This window comes from Poeciliopsis prolifica, unplaced genomic scaffold (assembly GCF_027474105.1).
Source record: "Poeciliopsis prolifica strain line A6 unplaced genomic scaffold, Auburn_PproV2 SCAFFOLD016, whole genome shotgun sequence".
In the NCBI taxonomy this organism is placed as follows: Eukaryota; Metazoa; Chordata; class Actinopteri; order Cyprinodontiformes; family Poeciliidae; genus Poeciliopsis; species Poeciliopsis prolifica.
Genome location: NW_026562391.1, coordinates 3,363,250 through 3,381,845, shown reverse-complemented (window position 1 = coordinate 3,381,845; position 18,596 = coordinate 3,363,250). Strand labels below are relative to the sequence as shown.

Below are 18,596 nucleotides of genomic sequence, written 5' to 3'. Positions count from 1 at the left end.
ACCTGGAAGATCTTAATTTGCACATAAAATTTATACGGATTCACATTATTTGTTCGATGAGGACTACAGTATCTGGTTGGTAGAATTTATTGTTCAGTCTTATAATAGGAGGATCCATGTGTCTCCACTGATGATTCGCGGTACAATCTGGTTTTATAAAGAGACTGCAGACGTCAGCAGGAAGGCAGCAGCACACAACAGACACAGCGAGGAGATTTCCAGCATCACCAGCTGCCCTGCAGAACCTCCTGAAGAAATCAGAGCGGAACATGCAGGTTATTCAACACAGGAATCATACGCCATAATCGTGGAGCTTTGAATCATAATTTATCTTAGACACAGATTCAGTTTTTTTCTTAATCAGATCATGTACAGCATGTAATCGCTTGCTTTTTTCAAACTCATATTGTTTAGATTTTAATATGTCTTCTGATTGGTTAAAATTTCTCTCTCTATTTTTTTAAATATTTCTGTATGCTCAAAACACAATGAAAATCACCACGTTAGAGCTCAAAGGGGGGAAAAAAAATACTTGAAACCCATAAAACTAAAACCATAACTTGAAGAGTCAAGGATGTTGTTGCTTTTAATTTAATTTTGAACATGAAAAACATTTAAGCCTACTGAACATAAGATCTATTGTTTTTTTTCCTTTTATTTTAAGGACTGTTAAGGTTATTCCTATTTTCACAAAGCCCTTCATTTTTTATTTTCGGTTTTAATAGCAGCACATTTTGAAGCATTTTATTCCTATTTTTTAGCCATTAATAAGCGCACAGTGTAGCAGCAAAGGCCGGAAGATGTAGGACTTTACTGCTAACCATTTCATGCCCTCATTTTGTTGCCACTTTGCCTGTCTCCTTCCAGTTTTAGCTTTTGTGCATTAATTTCCTCTTTTTGCATTAAACCGTGGCATATCAGTTTATTTTGTATTGACAATTAAACATTTTTGATGAATTATGAAGGGAAAAACTTCTACACATTTTCTAAACTCTCTTCTGAATATTTTCTGTGACCTCTTTAAGTGTATCGCAAATCCTTGTTTTTGTCACTTGGTGCTTCTCATTGATCGCTGATCAAATCAAAGCTATTCACAGTGACCTCCTCATAGTCGACAACATTCAGCTCAATTCAGTTTTTAACTGTTTGTTTTACAAACAGGTGGCAGTAACAGTGACCCCACAGTTCTTACTGTGCCTCTTTGTCCTTTTTGTCCACAAAAATCAAAGCATCTGACTTTAAAAGGTGTCTAATTACTCTTTTCAACTAAAGGAGAATTCAAAAGCAGGAACTTAAGAGAAATTATTGAGCGTACTCACTTGCACATGGGCTAATTTCTTTGAACGGGCCCATCAGCTCACTGCTTTTGACAGACTCAAGAAGTTGTACTTCGACAGCTCCTTTAAAGTACACAAAGTCATACAAAATATCACTGTTACGCTAACGGTCGTCAATGAGAAAGCACATCAACATTTTGTTAATTTCCAGGTTGATGAAAGCCCATCATATCGCTCTAATGTTGATAGTGGTGGAGGGTCTTATTGCATAGGTAAACCTTTCACCTTGTGAGAGACATGTAAGGGTATAATTAGCTGTTCTGTGCTACACTGTATAAACCCTTCGTACAGACGCCGCTCTGTTTCCCCCCGGTGAAAGAGGAATAGGCAGAAAATGAGATGCAGAGACACTCAACTCCAGTGTTAGGTTACTGAGCGGGTTTTGGAGGATTTCTAAAGATATTCAATGCCAGTAATTGTTCATTGTCGTGATTTTGGGACTTACAGACTTCCCAGTTTTAATGTGATAGCTTCAAGCACTTAAAGGCCCATGGCAGTACTTTAAATTTGAAAGTAAATACAGCATACAGCATCCTGAAAGCTGCTAGATTCCTAGATACAATTTACTTCTGTTAGTGTCAATTTATTTGACTTTTACTGCTAGTGCTGTTGCTTTCAACGGACAGGTTTCAGAGGTAAAACCCTTTTTGTTTTTAACAGGGACTAATTGCTTAATGAAATAACGTCACAACAACTAGAATGCAACGAGTCGGAACATGTTTACGTCGTTACATCACTAAATCAATCCTAACCTGCAGCAAAGTTTTCCACAGTTAGTAATAACCATAACAAAATCATGCTGTAAACATCTGAGATGTATTTCTGAAGACAGCAATTGCCACTAATTTTGTTTTCCTCTTTACCTGACACCATGAACTTGACCGTTTGGCACTTGCAGTCGTTTGTACAGAAGGGAGAGCCGGGCAAGATGGTTATCCTCGCCATTTCTGCCTTCAGAATATCTCCAACTCTCCTCCGGAAATCATACCTGGGTATGCACAGAAATAAATAACTTTTAGTCTTGTGTAAACAAAAAAAACATACTCCGACCAAAAAACAATCCTCCTGAACTGTTCAGTTCTGCACAAAACTGAACCAAAAACTCAACCAAACATAGAAAAGGTTTAACCCATAAATGTCTGTGTTTATGCCAACATAATGACATTAATCCTATTTGTTTCCAGACTACCACTTTCTGTTTGCAATAAAAACATTAGTAAGGTTGCATATTGCATAATGTCTATCTCTGCATACTTCCTGTTTTTGTCGGCTATTGGACATGACTGACAGCAAGATGTGCAAACAAATCAATAGTCAGCCTGTGTGAAGAGATTAACATAGAACAAGAGATGCAAACTGAAAATCAAGACAATAACAAAATCTGTCAAACGATGCAATTTAGAAATGAGGTATAAAACTCATTATAGTTGACCTTAATATTTACAACCAGATGTTCCCCATAACTGGAATGTTCCAAATGAATTTAAATAGACAGAATGAGTGTTTTTAGAAATAATACTGTTTTTACCAGGTGAATTCTGAGAGAAATCAGAACATTTTGTTACTCACCGGCTAAATGAGCTCAATTTGGGAAAGTTCTGTTCTTCAGACTGAGATTCTGGGAGGATGTCGGCACATGCAAGGATTTTGTTGCCATTCTTCAGCACAAGAGACCTGTAGACAACTTGAATCACATACAGAATAATAAGTCGAGACATTTTTTTTTTGGATTCAACAAAATGATTAAGATCTACTACATTATTAAGCAAAGCATCGTGTTTCATAAAAGATTTCAAGTGAACATAACTCAGTTCTCATATGTGTAACTGAACACCCTCAGCGATTAAAAATACTGATAATGTATCCTCTGATGACATTATGTTTCTTTAATGCATCCATGTAAACAAATATAGTGCTGCTGTTGTTGGTGATGTGGGCCGAAAAAATTAATCGGCTGATAATTCAGATCAGTTTAAGAATATTGTTTCTTAAACTGCTCAAGAAAAATCTTGATCAAATAGCTTATGATTCTTGAGAAGAGGGACAAAACAGGTTCTATGGATAAACCACAAAATGTGAATAAATTATACACAAAATATATATTTTTTAAATATCTGACTAAACTAACGTGGGCCATGTGAGCACAACAGTGTATGTTTTCCTGGTGTTTGCTGAATATTTTTCATTTTAAACTTTGTAGTAGGTGGATGAATCCAGAAAAGGGTTGTTGTACATTAAACTGTACAGCCATTGATGATGCTTAAGCCGATGACATTTCCCACTTCTACAGACACTCATTTCCAGTCCTCTCACTTGTGTAGTCTCCTGAGAGCTGGATGTTGCTGTCAGAGTAAACTTCCCTCCTTTTCAGGCTGACATTGCCATGCCTTGCAGAAAATTCTCCCACCACACAGCTCAACTGGTTTTGGAGCGAACAGCTGGAGCTCTGGAAGAGGAATAGAAATTACAAAGTTGCCACCATTTTTTTTTTTTAAATCCTCCATGGGATTAGACAGCGAGTTCCAGCGAGAAAAAGAAATTACACCCCCCAAAAAAGAGTCAAACTATTTAGGGTGAGACAGTGAATACCTGTTATCTGAGATTAATCATCATTTTATCAAGGCTCCAAAAGAACTTCCAGAAGTTATTGTTTTTGCAGTTTTCTGTAAGTAATTTTTCAATTTACATATCTTCTACAAGTGATCTAACAGTGGTGGAGGTGTTCCATAGTGGTTTTAAATTCTGTGAAAAAAAAACCCCAACTAACTACCTGAAGTATTTATAACAAGTCCGCTAACAACATCCTAAGTATGTGGCCACTTTCCGGGATGCTCTTCTCTTAGTTTGCTGTTGTTTCTTTAATGCAAAAGTGTTCCTCAAATTATCCTCAGATTATATTTGATAACATGTCCCCAACAGCCCGCCTCACCAATGGTTTCATGAAAAAGGGGTTGAAAATGTCTCCTACGCTGGTACACAGTCCGCTTGTTGCACCCACACGGTTGCTTGCGATAAAAAGGGAGGCCGCAGGAATCTGTAAGCACATTTAATATACAAACAATGTTTCTGCTGCCTTTATTTGTTGCATTGATAGACATAAATACAAATACATAAATTATTAAGAATAGCAAACAGACATCTAGATACTCCAATCAATATCAATTAGCTTGTTCGCATAAACATGCTCTCTAATCCTTTTTTTCTGTTTATTTCTTATAGTCCCCCCTGAAGGTGGCTAAAGGCATTTTGCCATTGTAGGATTTTGAAACTTTTTCAGCTTCCAACACTAAAAATAGTGTTGAAGTTGACTGAAATTGACTTTGATTTTCAAAGATAATCTCAAGACTCCATACTTGTTCATTTGGGATCCTTGACCAGAGGTGGCTAAAGTTGTAATGTTTTACATTATTTAACTCTATTACTCTTTACTTACACTTTGACCCGCAGATGACTCAAGGTCCGTATCCAGTATGACATCACCGCTACTCCCATCAGGAAACATCTGCTGGTGCTTGAAGAGACAGAAACCAAAGGTGGCTGACATTAGTAGACATATAGATTATCGTCAGCTGATTAAAGTGATTTATACTGATGTGTGGATATCTGTTTTCTTTTTAATTTTCTTCCCAAATTATTTAGCCAGTCCAGAATAAGCTCATGTTGTCATTTCCGCCTTGAGGTGTAAAGCAAGACTCAGTGTGGGGCCTCTGGTTGGCAGCTGACAGAAACAGCTGATATCAGTGTGAGCCTCAGAGTTTAGTGAACAGACATTCACAGTTAACCAGCAGAAAGATGATAAGCTTTCTGCTGTGCTTACCTGTGCTTAGAGTTTAGATAAGGCCTAAACATATCCAACTGGCACAGAACCTGTAAGCACTGTGTCCAGGCCTGGACAGACCCAACTAATGTTGTTAAGTAAGCAGTGTAACGTCTCTTGTTTCTCAATTTAACATCTTCCAGCTCCAGTTTGTCGCTTGTTGTAACTGTAGTGTTGTCTGTGTACTGTACATACTGTAGATGTATCAAATGCGCCACAGAAATCCAATACCACACGAAGCGATCCGATCATCAACTTTGGCCCTATCTGGCCCAAATTTCGTGTCAGGTTTGGGGTTGGGCCATAATTCTAAACTCTAGCCCTGCTTCTCCTATTTCTCTCTGTTTGTTGTCTCTTTTGCTTCAAGCTCTCTTTTGTCATCTGTTAACATCTTCCCAATACTATTTACTAGAAATTTTGCTTCCTGTGAATCTAATGGCACTGCATGTTCTTGATATGTCTCTCTGAAAGGATTGTATGACCTCCTCTGTGGCCACCAAGTGCTCCAGAAGCTTGTTAATCATCCCTTCATTTAAGTCGAGTGTTTGGAAACAAGAAAACACCTAAAACAGTGGAGAGGGGCGCCAGCAGGGTATTATCGGAGGGTACAATACTATCAATGCACCTGACCCACAAGAGCACAACCACATCTCCAAAGCGCATGATGTGGGTATCCCACAAAACCAGCACAAACCTAAACCAAACAAACATATCATTTAATTTCCCTTTGGGATCAATAAAGCACTTTTGGATTTGAATTTTAATTGCTTATCCCAGTGGTGCCCGAAGTCGGTCCTTGAGGGCCGGCATGCTGTGCGTTTCAGTTCTCTCCCTGGTTTAATGCACCTGGCTCAAATGATGGCTCATTAGAAGGCATAAGACATGTTGAACAGGGAGAGATTAAAACCTGCAGGATGCCGGCCCTCGAGAACCACCTTTAGGAATCACTGGCCTAGCCTGTGGTTCTCAAACAAAGACAATACAGAATCAGACAATACTGGCATCCAGCAGCAGCCAAGGAGGAGATTAGATAAAGGTAATTATGGGTTTTTTTACCAGTGAGATTGTCCCAGTCACTGTTCTATCAAATTTGGCCATGGCAAGTGTCCATTGTCCATGTCTATTTCTGAGAGGTAAGATATTTGCACAGGTCATCCTGTAGAGAAAACACAGACACCTTGAAATAACCAAGCCCAGCAGATTTTTTCTGTCGCAATATTCTGGTTAGAAGTCTTTTCTGAAAGAGGAACATACAGAATCTTAGCATCATAACAACACACCAAGGATAATAAGGTCATAGCTTGAGAATTCACATAGGAACCCTCAATAGATCGGGATGATATGCTGCTGTGGCCAGATTAGAGTGAATCTTAAGATTTCTCTTTTATCTGCAAAGGCATCAGTGTGTTTTTTACATCTCTCTGACACTTTTTTCCTCACCTTCTTTATTTCATTAAATGCTTTCAAGAGAAAAGTACTTCCTGTTCTTTGGCAGAAATGTGAAACATTGACCTTTTGCACAAGGAATCTGTGGTTAGAATGAAAATGCTACTACCCAGTTCTTTTTGAGAAGAAAGAACCTATGGTTGTACTATGCAAAGCATTTCATAACTTCTACCGTTCTTCTTTATCCAGGTCAACTTATTTTTTCATTATTATCATAAACTTCAATGCTTGTTGGTTCTTACCATGATCCATTTGTGTAGTGGATTACAACAGATCTTCCCATGATGCTGTAAGGTCCAGTAAGCGGCATGTTTGGGTCCATAAAGACACTTTTAAATTGATTTTTCCCAGTAAGCATCCCAAACTTCCCACTGATGTCCCCGATCTCATACTGGTCCACTGTGCCTTCACCGGGTGAGGGAGAACTAGATGTGTTCCAGGCCAGTGGGTTAAAGCGGCCAAGGATGTTTGCAATGGAGCAAGGATCAATGCTGCCAACAATAATGGGCAAGATGTGGACATGGTAGCCTCCAGCTAAGAAATCCAGGTTTTTTAAGGACACACCGATTTTTGTAGGGCCTTGAGGGACATCTTGAGAGAATTTCACCTTGCCCTTGAATGGTCCAGGGTCTAACCAATTCCCTGACATCGCTGCAGTGACCTGCATCTCAGTAACATTGGCACACGCAATTCTTGGGCCTCCTTTTTCTGCTTCATGGATGACCACAGAACGACCAATAATGCCAAACATGTCTAACCAGGAAGTGACATCAGTGAAAAAGTGTTTGGAGTTCACGCCGCCTACGTTGGTATCAAGATTAATGGTGGTATGTTTGTTGGCAAGGTCACCAACCTCACAACATAGAGGGCAGGATGGTTTGCAATGAAGTGCGTAGCTCTGATCAGTTGTAATGATCTTAAAAGGATTCCAATGGCCTCCTGTTGTGACGCACCTCCCTTTATCATCGTCCCTCTCTGAGCTAATGGGGAATTCATGAACGTGCCAGTTATGGTTTTGGGTCGGTGTTGTTGTGGGATCTCCGTATGACAGATCCATAAAGATGGACACATCTGACAAGGGATTTTTTATCAACTGAGTAAAGATCATCTTTCCCACCACAGGGGTCTGAAATATGGCACTGGCTACTGTGACTGCACTAGGATAGCCTATGCTGGCACACGCATACCTATCACCATTGACCAGGTGAATCACAACTGAGCGACCTACAATGCTGTTCTGTCCAAACAGAGGAAGGTTGAAATCAGTGAATGTCATATCAAATGCACTTCTACCAGAAAGAGACATGTGTTTGCCACTCAGGTCACCTGTCTCATACTTGTCATGAGTTGATCCAGGCCCTGCAGGGTATGCTGGAGAAGTTGTGCCAATTCCAAACGGATTCCAGTGACCACCCACATTATCATTTGAACATTGGCCTGACCTGACTGAAGGGACGGGGAAATTATGGACATGGTAGGGCCAACTAATTTCCTCAAGTTTGTCAGATTCAAACTAAACTGTGTCACGTCAAACGGTGAAGCCTGGCGGAAGTTGAAATATCCACTGATTCCTATCATATTCACAACAGCTCTCACTTCTTTCTCTGGCATGTTGTATATCGGAGCACACTTATAATTGGACCCCACCCTGAGGAGAAGATACGAGTACTCTGTAAAGCTACTAAAATCCAAACGAGATTTCTGAGGTCTGAGAGGGTTTCCAACTTTCACACTGCCCAGATTTGTTAAAGTTTGTGGATTTAAGCCGTCAACCAGTACGTCACAATTAATTTCTGTACTTGTGGATCCAAAGATGATGATGCTGGTTTCTGGGGCATTCACCTGACCAATAGTCACTAGGTCAGCAAGAAGCCTAGGGTTGGCATTATTTACATTAGCACGTATGTAAATGTTACCAGCAACAGAGTCTGTGAATCTCGCCTGGCGAGTCAGTCGTGTCTGACCTTGACTTACAACTGTGCATACTTTAATGCCGTTACATGTCTCCAAAGACAGTGACAGGTCATCCAAGTTTGATTTTTTTTTAAAGAGGTTTGACATACTTATCGGGGATTTTGAGGAAGGATTAGCAGTGAAGGTGAAGATGCTGACACCAATGTTTGCCTCAGAGCAGGGTTGAGCAAAGTGGCCGAACATGAGGGGGAACACAGTGAGGGAAATGTTTACTGCAGTGCACGATCCTACACCTGCTAGATTTAAGGTGGCTATCTGGTTGTCGGAGTCAAACTGCACTTGGCCTGTGACTCCTCCCATGTTTAATGGTGCGAGAAATTTGGCACAGGAAATAAAATCTGAAAAAGACGAGATAAAGAGGAGACCAATTGTTAACGTAACAAGAAGACTCTTGCCACTATAAATAATCTACCATATCTAATTATCTGAGTCTTACTATTGCTTAATTTTTAACAGTTATTTCTTCAAGATATGCTTAGTCAGTTTTCTAATAAAGTTATAGAATACATCTATCCATCCATCCATCCATTAATTTTCTAATATCCTTAGAGGGTCGGGAGATGCTGGTGCCTGTCCAGCTGATGTTCCGAGCGAGGGGCGGGGTACACCCTGGACAGGACGTCAGTCTGTCGCAGTTATGGAATCCATTGTTATTAATTAAACATATAGAATATAAAAAATTTTTAATATGCTTTTCTGGCATAAAATGTGCAGCTGTGGCACCAAAGATATAAAAAATAAAATATGCTAATTGTAAATTCTTAAGATCTGGTTAATTAAAAATATACTGTATGTAGGTACCAAGAAAATTTTATCTTGTACCCACAATTTTCTTTTCAAATTTCATACATGTTTGTGATAAAAATGTCATAAAATAAGTAACTATTAAGAATTAATATGATCCATGAAAAGATACTTGCCATGTCAGATTTCTTCTATTGTTTTGTTTTTGACACACATATGTGTTACAAATCAGGAAATAAGTCTGAATATCAGGCACAAACAACTTGAGTAAATACAAAAAATTTTTTTAAAATTATGTTTTATTAACATAGAGGTATTCAAACCAACCTGACTCGATGTGACAATACAATCAGCATCCCTGAATAACAAAGCCTTTGGAATGTATCAGTCATGTATGGCTTACAAGATCATTTCCAGGGTTTTGGTACTTCAACAAACCACAGTGAAAATCCTTATCCACAAAATGGAGAAAACGTGAAACACTGACTAACCTCAAAGCAGAGGACGCCCTCCCTGTATTACTTCAAGCTGTCATTGAATCTTGCATGAATCCACAAAATAGCCTACAACAACATCTGAAGCGATGCATTTCACTTGCTTCAGCTTACAACTGAAGGGGGCAGTATTTCCAGGCACATAGTTTCAATTTATAGTGCAATCAAGTAACCATGTTATCTTCAGTTGTTATACAATTATGTATATACGGCTGGGATGGATAAATTGAAAAATCAAGAGAAAGCCAAAGTGTTGTTAGTATTCTGAATTTTGTTTAAAACTTTTCCCGTTACAAATCCCTTTTGTCTGGGATTTGTAACTTTTCTCTAAACAAAAGTTTTGTCTAGACAAAAGTTTAGACGCATAGAATTACATATTATAAAAACATATTTTTATTTCATTATTGTATCATTCCTCACTTTAACATTAAAAACATTTTAAAAACACTTCGGTGAAATAAGTTCCTATTTCACACGACGCTAATATTTTTTCTTGGTGATGGAATGAAACTGAAAGATGAAGTTGTTTGCAACAAGACAGATGGACTTTTTCTTCTCCACAACAGACCCTGGACAGCATTTGAAGCCACATTTAACAAAGGAAATACTATTTTCGCAATGTGACGAAGATCCTTTTCACTGATGTGAAAGAAGGAGTTTTCAGATTTAGAGCATTAGTTTTCCTGTAGTGTCAAGTTGAGCTGCATAGCAGCGAGCTGTCATCCTGAAAACTGAGGGGATGATGAAATGCACGGCTCTCAGAAAAAGTTAAACATTACAAATACTCATTCACAGTTTTGAACCAAAAGCCTCCGGGCAAGTGCCAGCGAGTGATAAGCAATCAAAAAATGCACATTTCTCAGTAAATAGCAGGTGTGAAATCCATGCCAGACCTTTCTCTGCATAACCCATGATTAAAAACAGTCTTGGGTGTCTTAATTACTGCTAGGACTCGCTTTCAAAAGACAAAAACAATTACTCACCGAGTGCAGCAAACAGCAGGGCCGCTCTAAAAAGGCACATTTTGGCAGACTAGGTAAGTTGAATCAAAACTTCTCTGCAGACATGTTAGCTGGGATGTTTAAGGAGAGCAGAACGATGCAGAATCTGTGTGTGTCTCTGTAAAAGCAGATCAACTGTGGCTGTATTTAAGCATCGTGCAGCCTCCCCTTCTGTGACAGCTTGTGATCGGCCTGCTTGTTTACAATGGCTCGTGAGGTGAGAGGTTGGAGGGAAGAAGAGACACCAGCAGTCTTGTTTTGTTGGAGATGCCATACATCTGCTCCTGTAAAAATAGAGGTGGAGGTGAAAAAAAAAAAACGTGGAATGAATTGAAGGTCCTGCTGAGGGATTCATGTTTTCACGATCGCTGAATCTTGCTTCTTCATTCTCTATTCATTCGACAATTACCTAGAATTTAATTTCTTATAGAACATTAGTATGTTGCCGAAAAAAAGTTTATTTGCACAGACAAAAATAAAAAAGGCCTGACTGAAGGTTTCTCTAGAGGTTACCTTCTCAGTTGTTTTTATTTGTATTTAGAAATTGTAAGCAGAGTCAAAAAAAAAAAGGAAAATGTAAAAGATTTTAAACTTGAGGTGCAGTTTTGGAGCTCTGATTCTTCATCTTGTAGAAATCTTATACTAACATAATTTATAGCAAATGTAGTAAAAGAACCACTTACTCCATTTAGCACACACGCACGGACCTCCGAATTTAAAATTGCCCCCGCAATGGCACAACATCTTAATACATTTAATCTGAAATGAAAATATAAGTTTCGAAAAGTCATTATCTTTGTGCATCCTAAAGTGAAGGTTGGTATGACCCACTATTCAGGATGTTTTGAGTCAGTAAAGATTCTGAAAGTGTGAATTTTAAGCTTTTCACTAATGGAAAATGCTTGGAAATAATAATAATAATTAAAAAACTCTTTCCTACAATTGTGTGCACTAATAACATTTCAGGGCTATTTGTAATTTAGAAGCATTACAAAAGAAAAACAGATTTGAGTTGCTTTGAAAAAAGCCCGTATGTAGCCATAAACAATTTTATTTTAAGTGTTAAGATGCAGTTAGTCAGCGTGGGGCGCAGCGCTGTTCACCGCCTCATCACTGTCATATCGCATTCAGCACAGACCAAGATCTGTGTGCCAGCTGCAAGCCATGTCTTGTGAGTGTTGAAAAACAAAACTTCTGAAGCTAATCCTGAGAAATTTTCCAGTGTTTTCTTTTCAGTGGCCAGGTCATAAGCCATTTAGCCATTATTGTTTTTAAAAACGATCTTTTGGTAAGCTAACTTTACGGTTGAGCTTTCGTCACTTCAAATAAACTACTGTTTACATGCAGCACCTTGTGACCACTGGCAGATGCCCGTAGGTCACAAATGGTCCGGGGACCACAGTTTGAGAAAGACTGACCTATAGGTTGCTAGGCAGGAAATACAAGGAGTAAACATTTATAAGAAAATGTTGCAAGTTATAAACAGAGCTCTCACGTGTTCCAGAGCTCTTACAGTGCCATACAAAAGGCTTTTCCCCATTTTGTCATGTTTGTCAGTATTTCACCAGGATGTTCTGTAACACAAAGAAGTGCATGACTGTGAAATGGGCCAAATATTACTAATTAATTTCAAACGTTTTTGAAACAAACAACCTGAAAAACCTAGTGTGATTCAATAGCCTGGCTCAGTACTTTGCAGAACCACCTTTCGCTCCAGCTACAAATGCCAGTCTTTTCATTAGGGTTTAAATATCTGCAGACTGAAATTTGCCTGCCTATTTTTTTGCAACGTAGCCCCAGAGGACACGTGATTTTCTCACGTGTTCCTATTTTCAGATGTTTATATGACAACGTCGAGAGGATTAGTATCTGCTTTAATGGTTTAAAATTTTAAAAGGAAAAACGAAAAAAAGAAATGATGTAGATTGTTTCCAACATCTTTAGATAAAACTGTATTTTATTGGATCTTTTTGAGGAGGTTGAAACATGCTTTTCTGTCTCAAACACAAATGTTTCAAGTGAAGTTAGACTTGCACCCATTAATGACATAATTTCAGGCAACAAACACTGCCATCGAGTAAGTAAAGAAATGTTTTCTGTCATATTTGGGATTGATTATTGTGAATCAAATTAATTTACCCAAACACCACAGAGTGACGATTGGATTACTCCTTATCCTCTCTACCGTGTACAGTTATGGTAACTGTACACAGTGTATAAATGTATCCAATTGTACACATTTAAGGTTGAGAGAAATTGCATCTTGTCTGTTGTTAAAATTGTGACACTTTTTATGTGAAAGTCTGATATTTGGGCAGCCTTTGATTTTACACTTTTCAACGAAATAGAAATGTGAGTAGACGAGAAATACACGCAGCTGTACAGACACAAATAAAACCAGGCTAAAGAGAGCAGACAGAATTATCTTTGGTCCAAAGTCTAATCTCTAAACAACGCAAGCTGTCTTTTTGGTGTTTTTGCTCTGCTTTACAGACAAAAATCTTCACAAAAATGCTTCCATTTCAAATAGGTTTCAGAATTTTGGCTCACTAACGCTTGCCGCCCCATCTGTGCTTGAATTTTTATGGAAATACAAAAGTTTCAGATGTCTCTAGACTTTCCGGTTTTATCTGCGTAAAACCGGAAAGACCGCTCCAAAATGAGGTACCGGTCTTGTGCGAAATTCGGTTCCCCTGTGAAAATCTGTTCCCCCTGCGTCGGGAGCGCGCATTACAGCCAGAGAGGCGAAAGAGGCGGATCTGATCATTTTCACGTCGCTTCTGATCGATTTCTCTTCTCGGTAAAAAAAACAACTAATACAACCATGTCAATGTTGTAACACTCAGTTTAATTTGCAGCTGTTGTTTAAAAAAATTGTAAAATAAATAAATAAACGAGGTCTTCTGACGCTGTTTTGTGTTATTGTAAACACCAAGAGAATCGCTCTTTTCTCACGTAAGTCTGCTCCATCACCGTCTTCCTCTTATTTTAATAAAAGGAATAATTTCAGTATCATTTTGTTTTAATAATATACTGAAATTATTCCTTTTATTAAAATAAGATGAAAGCATATCAGTACAAAGACATAAAGTCTTTGTGAGACATATATGTATGATAATAAAAACTGAAATGCATGTGCATTGATATATATTTATAAGAATTGGAAATCAAATTTACATTTCTCAGCTTGAGTTTTTTTCTGGACTGGACAGGAGTCAATGGCAGAGCAGAGGAAGACGGTGATGGAGCAGGAGGTGGGGATGGAGTCGGTGGAGGGACTGGATCAGGGGGAGGTGCTGCAGCAGGTGGAGATGGTGATGGAGCAAATAGTGATGAAATGTTTTCAAACTTGCTGTTTGCCAACAGCCAGTTTGCTGTTGATGATTACTGTTGATAAATACATTTGTTTCCATGTTTTTGAGGGGGAACGGATAATTTCAGTCAGGTAAAACAGCTAAAATATTTGGTTCCCCCCTCATAACTCTGGAAAAAAAGGAGCAAATGCTACCAAATTCACAGGATTTATTGTTCATGATGAGAGGAATAGGCAGAGAAAAAATCTTGCTGGTAAGTGCAGTTGTTCCCATTTTATGGAGGGGGAACAGAATATTTTAGCCAGCAGAAATATATGGTTCCCCCCTCATAACTCTGGCAAAAAAGTAGCAAATGCTACCAAAATCACAGTATTTATTGTTGATGATGAGAGGAATAGGCAAAGTTAAGCATTTGCAGGTAAAATAATTTGTTCCCATTTTATGGAGGGGGAACAGAATATTTCAGGCTGCTGAATCATCCATTATTTCCTCTCCTTACTCCATAACCTTGGGGAATAAAGAACAACTGTTTCCAAATTCACAAAAACCTTTACTACACACTACGTGTTGGGAAAACTGTGTTTGGTGACTGACTTTTATTTCTGCCAGACTTACGTCAGAAAAGAGCGATTCTCTTGGTGTTTACAATAACACAAAACAGCGTCAGAAGACCTCGTTTATATATTTATTTTACAATTTTTTTAAACAACAGCTGCAAATTAACTGAGTGTTACAACATTGACATGGTTGTATTAGTTGTTTTTTACCGAGAATCGATCAGAAGCGACGTGAAAATGATCAGATCCGCCTCGTTCGCCTCTCTGGCTGTAATGCGCGCTCCCGACGCAGGGGGAACAGATTTTCACAGGGGAACCGAATTTCGCACAAGACCTCACTATAGCGCAGGGCATTCTGGGTAAACACTGTGCTTTCCTCACAACACGACAATCTGTAGCTCCAGACAACCACTGGACAACTAATAAAAGGTCTCCGAGGAAGGCTTGCTCTTCTTAAATGACCTTTTATAAATTGGTTTTTGTAACTGAAATAGAACAGAAAGGAAAGATACATTATTAACTGATACACCCACCTGAGTGCTACACTTAAAGATTGCGAAAACGCTGCTCTACATTTTAACAACCACATAAAAGACAACAAATGTGTCTGGTTTTCCCAGACACATAAATACTTACAGAAACGGAGGTTTTTCGAGGTAAAAAGGGTTTAAAGTGCATCCAGCGTGTTCTCGAGCCGTTTACTTTCTACTAACGGCCGAAGTTCTCGTTGACATGGTTACAGGGTTCCGCAAATGTGACAAAGATTGTTCAGAACAAAGATGTCGCACTCTGATCAAATTTCAAACCCAAGTTGTTTTTACCATTCCTGGCATGAATTCACTCATGCTATTTCTTAACTTATTAATGTAACAAATGTGTTAGTCCAGCACCAGAGCCGGGGTGTCAAACTCATTGTCAATTTGGGCCACGTCAAGATTACAAATGTCCTCAAAGGGCCGGTTGTGGCAGAATGGCTTATTAAAACTAACTCTTGACAAACTGTTTTAAATAAGATGGCTATCGCTGCATTTGACCAGTACTTCTGCAAAGAAACAATACAATATTTAAACACACAAATAGAACAAATAGAATTGACATTTTATTTATGTGGTCTTCTAGAAGTAATATTTAAGTAGTTAATACTTCTTGTTCCCTTTTGCCCTACACGCCATTCAACAACTGTAACACAGTCAATGTACGAATGCTTTGTCATACATTGACACGGAATAAAAGTATCAACCTCTACAAGTCAGTCAATGAAGCTGAAATCAAAATATAAAGCACTGTAGTTAAGTGCAGTTACATTTATGTTCACACTTTTTTCACACCGTCTTAAATACCATGGTGCAGAACAAGGTGGCAAACTGTGACAACATTATCCAGCCTCACAAAGAGAGAAAGGTGTCTGACAGTGAGCCATGCTTTGTGCTTTGCTGTGATTATTATTCATCTGTATTATACATGTTGTCCAACTGTGATGGACAACATGTTTGAATGTGTGACTATAGAAATACTCGTGGAAAAAAGGAAAAATGTCTTAGTGAGTTGCATTTATAGAGCCCCTGGATCAAACATTGAAGTACTCAACAACTGGATAGAAGAAAAATTTATAACAATTAATCAAAAAATAACATTTTTTTGTGGGGATTTCAATATTGACCTTCTCAATCCAAATAAACATAGAATGACTGAAGAATTTATTAACACCATGCTCAGTTTAAGCCTGTATCCTAAAATCACCAGGCCCAGTCGCATTACATCACACTGCGCTACCTTAATTGATAATATTTTTACAAATGTGCTGGAAAATAATTTAACTAGTGGAATATTAATGAATGACACAACTGATCACTTACCAGTGTTCATAGTCTACGACTGTAAGTGCAAAACAGACGATCAAAAAATAGAGACACATTACAGACGGGTTACGTCTGAAGAGACACTAAAAGCTCTAGAAGCTGAGTTGTTAGCCTATGATTGGAGATTAATATATAAAATGAATGACGTGAATTCAGCATATGAAGAATTTTTAAAACATTTAAAATATTATATAACAAGCACTGCCCAATCAAACAATATAACAGGAAAAGTAATCAAAAAATGAACAGTGGATCACAAAAGGAATACAAAAGGCATGTAAAAGGAAAAACAAACTTTATAGAGAATTTCTAAAACATAGAACGTCTGAATTAGAAAACAATACAAGAAATATAAAAATAAGTTAACTAATATTATAAAACATGTAAAAAGGACTATTATCATACATTACTGGATAGGAATAAAAACAACATTAAGGAAACATGGAATATTTTAAATAGAGTTATTAGAAAATCTAACAATAACAACTATCCAGACTATTTCATAGATAATGAACAGAAATATTACTGATTTGAAAAGTGTCGTCAATAAATTCAATACATTTTTTGTTAATATAGGACCTCAATTAGCAGAAAAAATACCGACTACAAAAACTGCAACTCAGCAATATCTAATTGAGAATAATCCCAGCTCCTTATATCTCAGCCCTGTACAAGAAGAAGAAATCATAAACATTGTGAATAACGGTAAAAATAAGACTTCCACTGACTGTGATGATCTGGACATGAAAACTATTAAAATAGTAATTAAAGGTATCTCTAAACCACTAACTTATATTTGCAATTTATCATTTCAAACAGGATTATTTCCCAACAAAATGAAAATAGCTAAGGTCAAACCAATGTATAAAACTGGCGACAAACACCTCTTCACTAACTACAGGCCTGTGTCTCTTCTCCCACAATTTTCTAAAATCCTGGAAAAACTATTTAAGAAAAGACTGGAACAATTCATAGAAAAACATTCACTACTTATCAGCAGTCAATATGGATTCAGAGCAAACCGGTCAACATCACTGGCCGTAACTGACTTAATAGAAGAAATAACCAACGCAACAGATAGTAAAAACTGGCAGTAGGAATTTATAGATCTAAAGAAAGCTTTCGATACAATAAATCATGAAATCTTACTTAAAAAATTAGAACGCTATGGAATTAGGGGAGTAGTTTCTGACTGGATGAGGAGTTACTTAAAGAGCCGGAAACAATTTGTGAAATTGGGAGAGGTGGAATCTGATTGGCAGGAGACTGTCTGTGGAGTACCACAAGGATCAGTATTGGGACCAGTTTTATTTAATCTTTATATAAATGATATCAGTAAAGTGTCCAATGTATTAAAATTTATCTTATTCGCTGATGACACAAATATTCTAGCCTCTGGCACAATTTAGAACATCTTCTCTCAACAGTCACTTCAGAGATTAGTAAGTTAAAGATATGGTTTGACCATAACAAATTATCCCTAAATTTGGACAAGACGAAAATCATGGTCTTTGGGAACTGTTATAAAAATACTGAAATCCAAGTTCAAATAGAGGACGTAACTCTACAAAGGGTTTTTGCTAATAAGTTCCTCGGTTTAACAATAGATGACAAAATCAGTTGGAAACCTCATATTAAACATTTACAGAGTAAACTCAGTAGAAGTATATCCATATTGGCTAGAGCTAGACATGTATTGAATGCTAAATCACTTCATATTCTATATAACTCCCTGATTTTACCATACCTATCATATTGCTGTGAAGTGTGGGGAGTTAATTACAAGAGCTCTTTACATCCGGTAACCGTCCTACAGAAAAGAGCCATTAGAATCATTCATAATGTCGGTTATTATGACCATACAAATCCGCTCTTCATAAAATCCAGAATTCTCAAATTCGACGAGCTTGTAGAATTTAAAATGGCTCAATTTATGTTCAAAATATCTAAACAGCTGTTACCTGAGCACATACAGAGCACGTTTTCTGAAAGAGAAGGGGGGTATAACTTGAGGGGTCACTCAAACTTCAAGATCCGCAAATTCAGAACAACA

The 18,596-nt window shown here is 37.8% G+C and overlaps 1 protein-coding gene across 4 annotated transcripts; it reads right to left on the bottom strand.

Moving 5' to 3' along the window:
- Positions 1–71: 71 nt before the first annotated feature.
- On the bottom strand, positions 72–15,412 carry LOC129366944 (uncharacterized). Of its 4 annotated transcripts, XM_055041086.1 has the most exons (13): positions 15,321–15,412; positions 15,019–15,169; positions 12,309–12,387; positions 10,796–11,097; positions 6,843–8,912; positions 6,211–6,310; positions 4,771–4,848; positions 4,267–4,371; positions 3,651–3,783; positions 2,907–3,021; positions 2,201–2,325; positions 1,320–1,400; positions 72–248 (listed from the first exon to the last, which is right to left on the bottom strand). In XM_055041086.1, the coding sequence occupies exons 5-13, from the start codon at positions 7,904–7,906 to the stop codon at positions 154–156; spliced, it is 1,896 nt and encodes a 631-aa protein (XP_054897061.1). In that variant the 5' UTR covers positions 7,907–8,912; positions 10,796–11,097; positions 12,309–12,387; positions 15,019–15,169; positions 15,321–15,412; the 3' UTR covers positions 72–153. The 4 variants fall into 4 exon arrangements, with proteins under 4 accessions (XP_054897061.1, XP_054897060.1, XP_054897062.1 ...); XM_055041085.1 differs by lacking the exons at positions 12,309–12,387; positions 15,019–15,169; XM_055041087.1 differs by lacking the exons at positions 12,309–12,387; positions 15,019–15,169 and having other exon boundaries at positions 4,306–4,371.
- Positions 15,413–18,596: the final 3,184 nt, after the last annotated feature.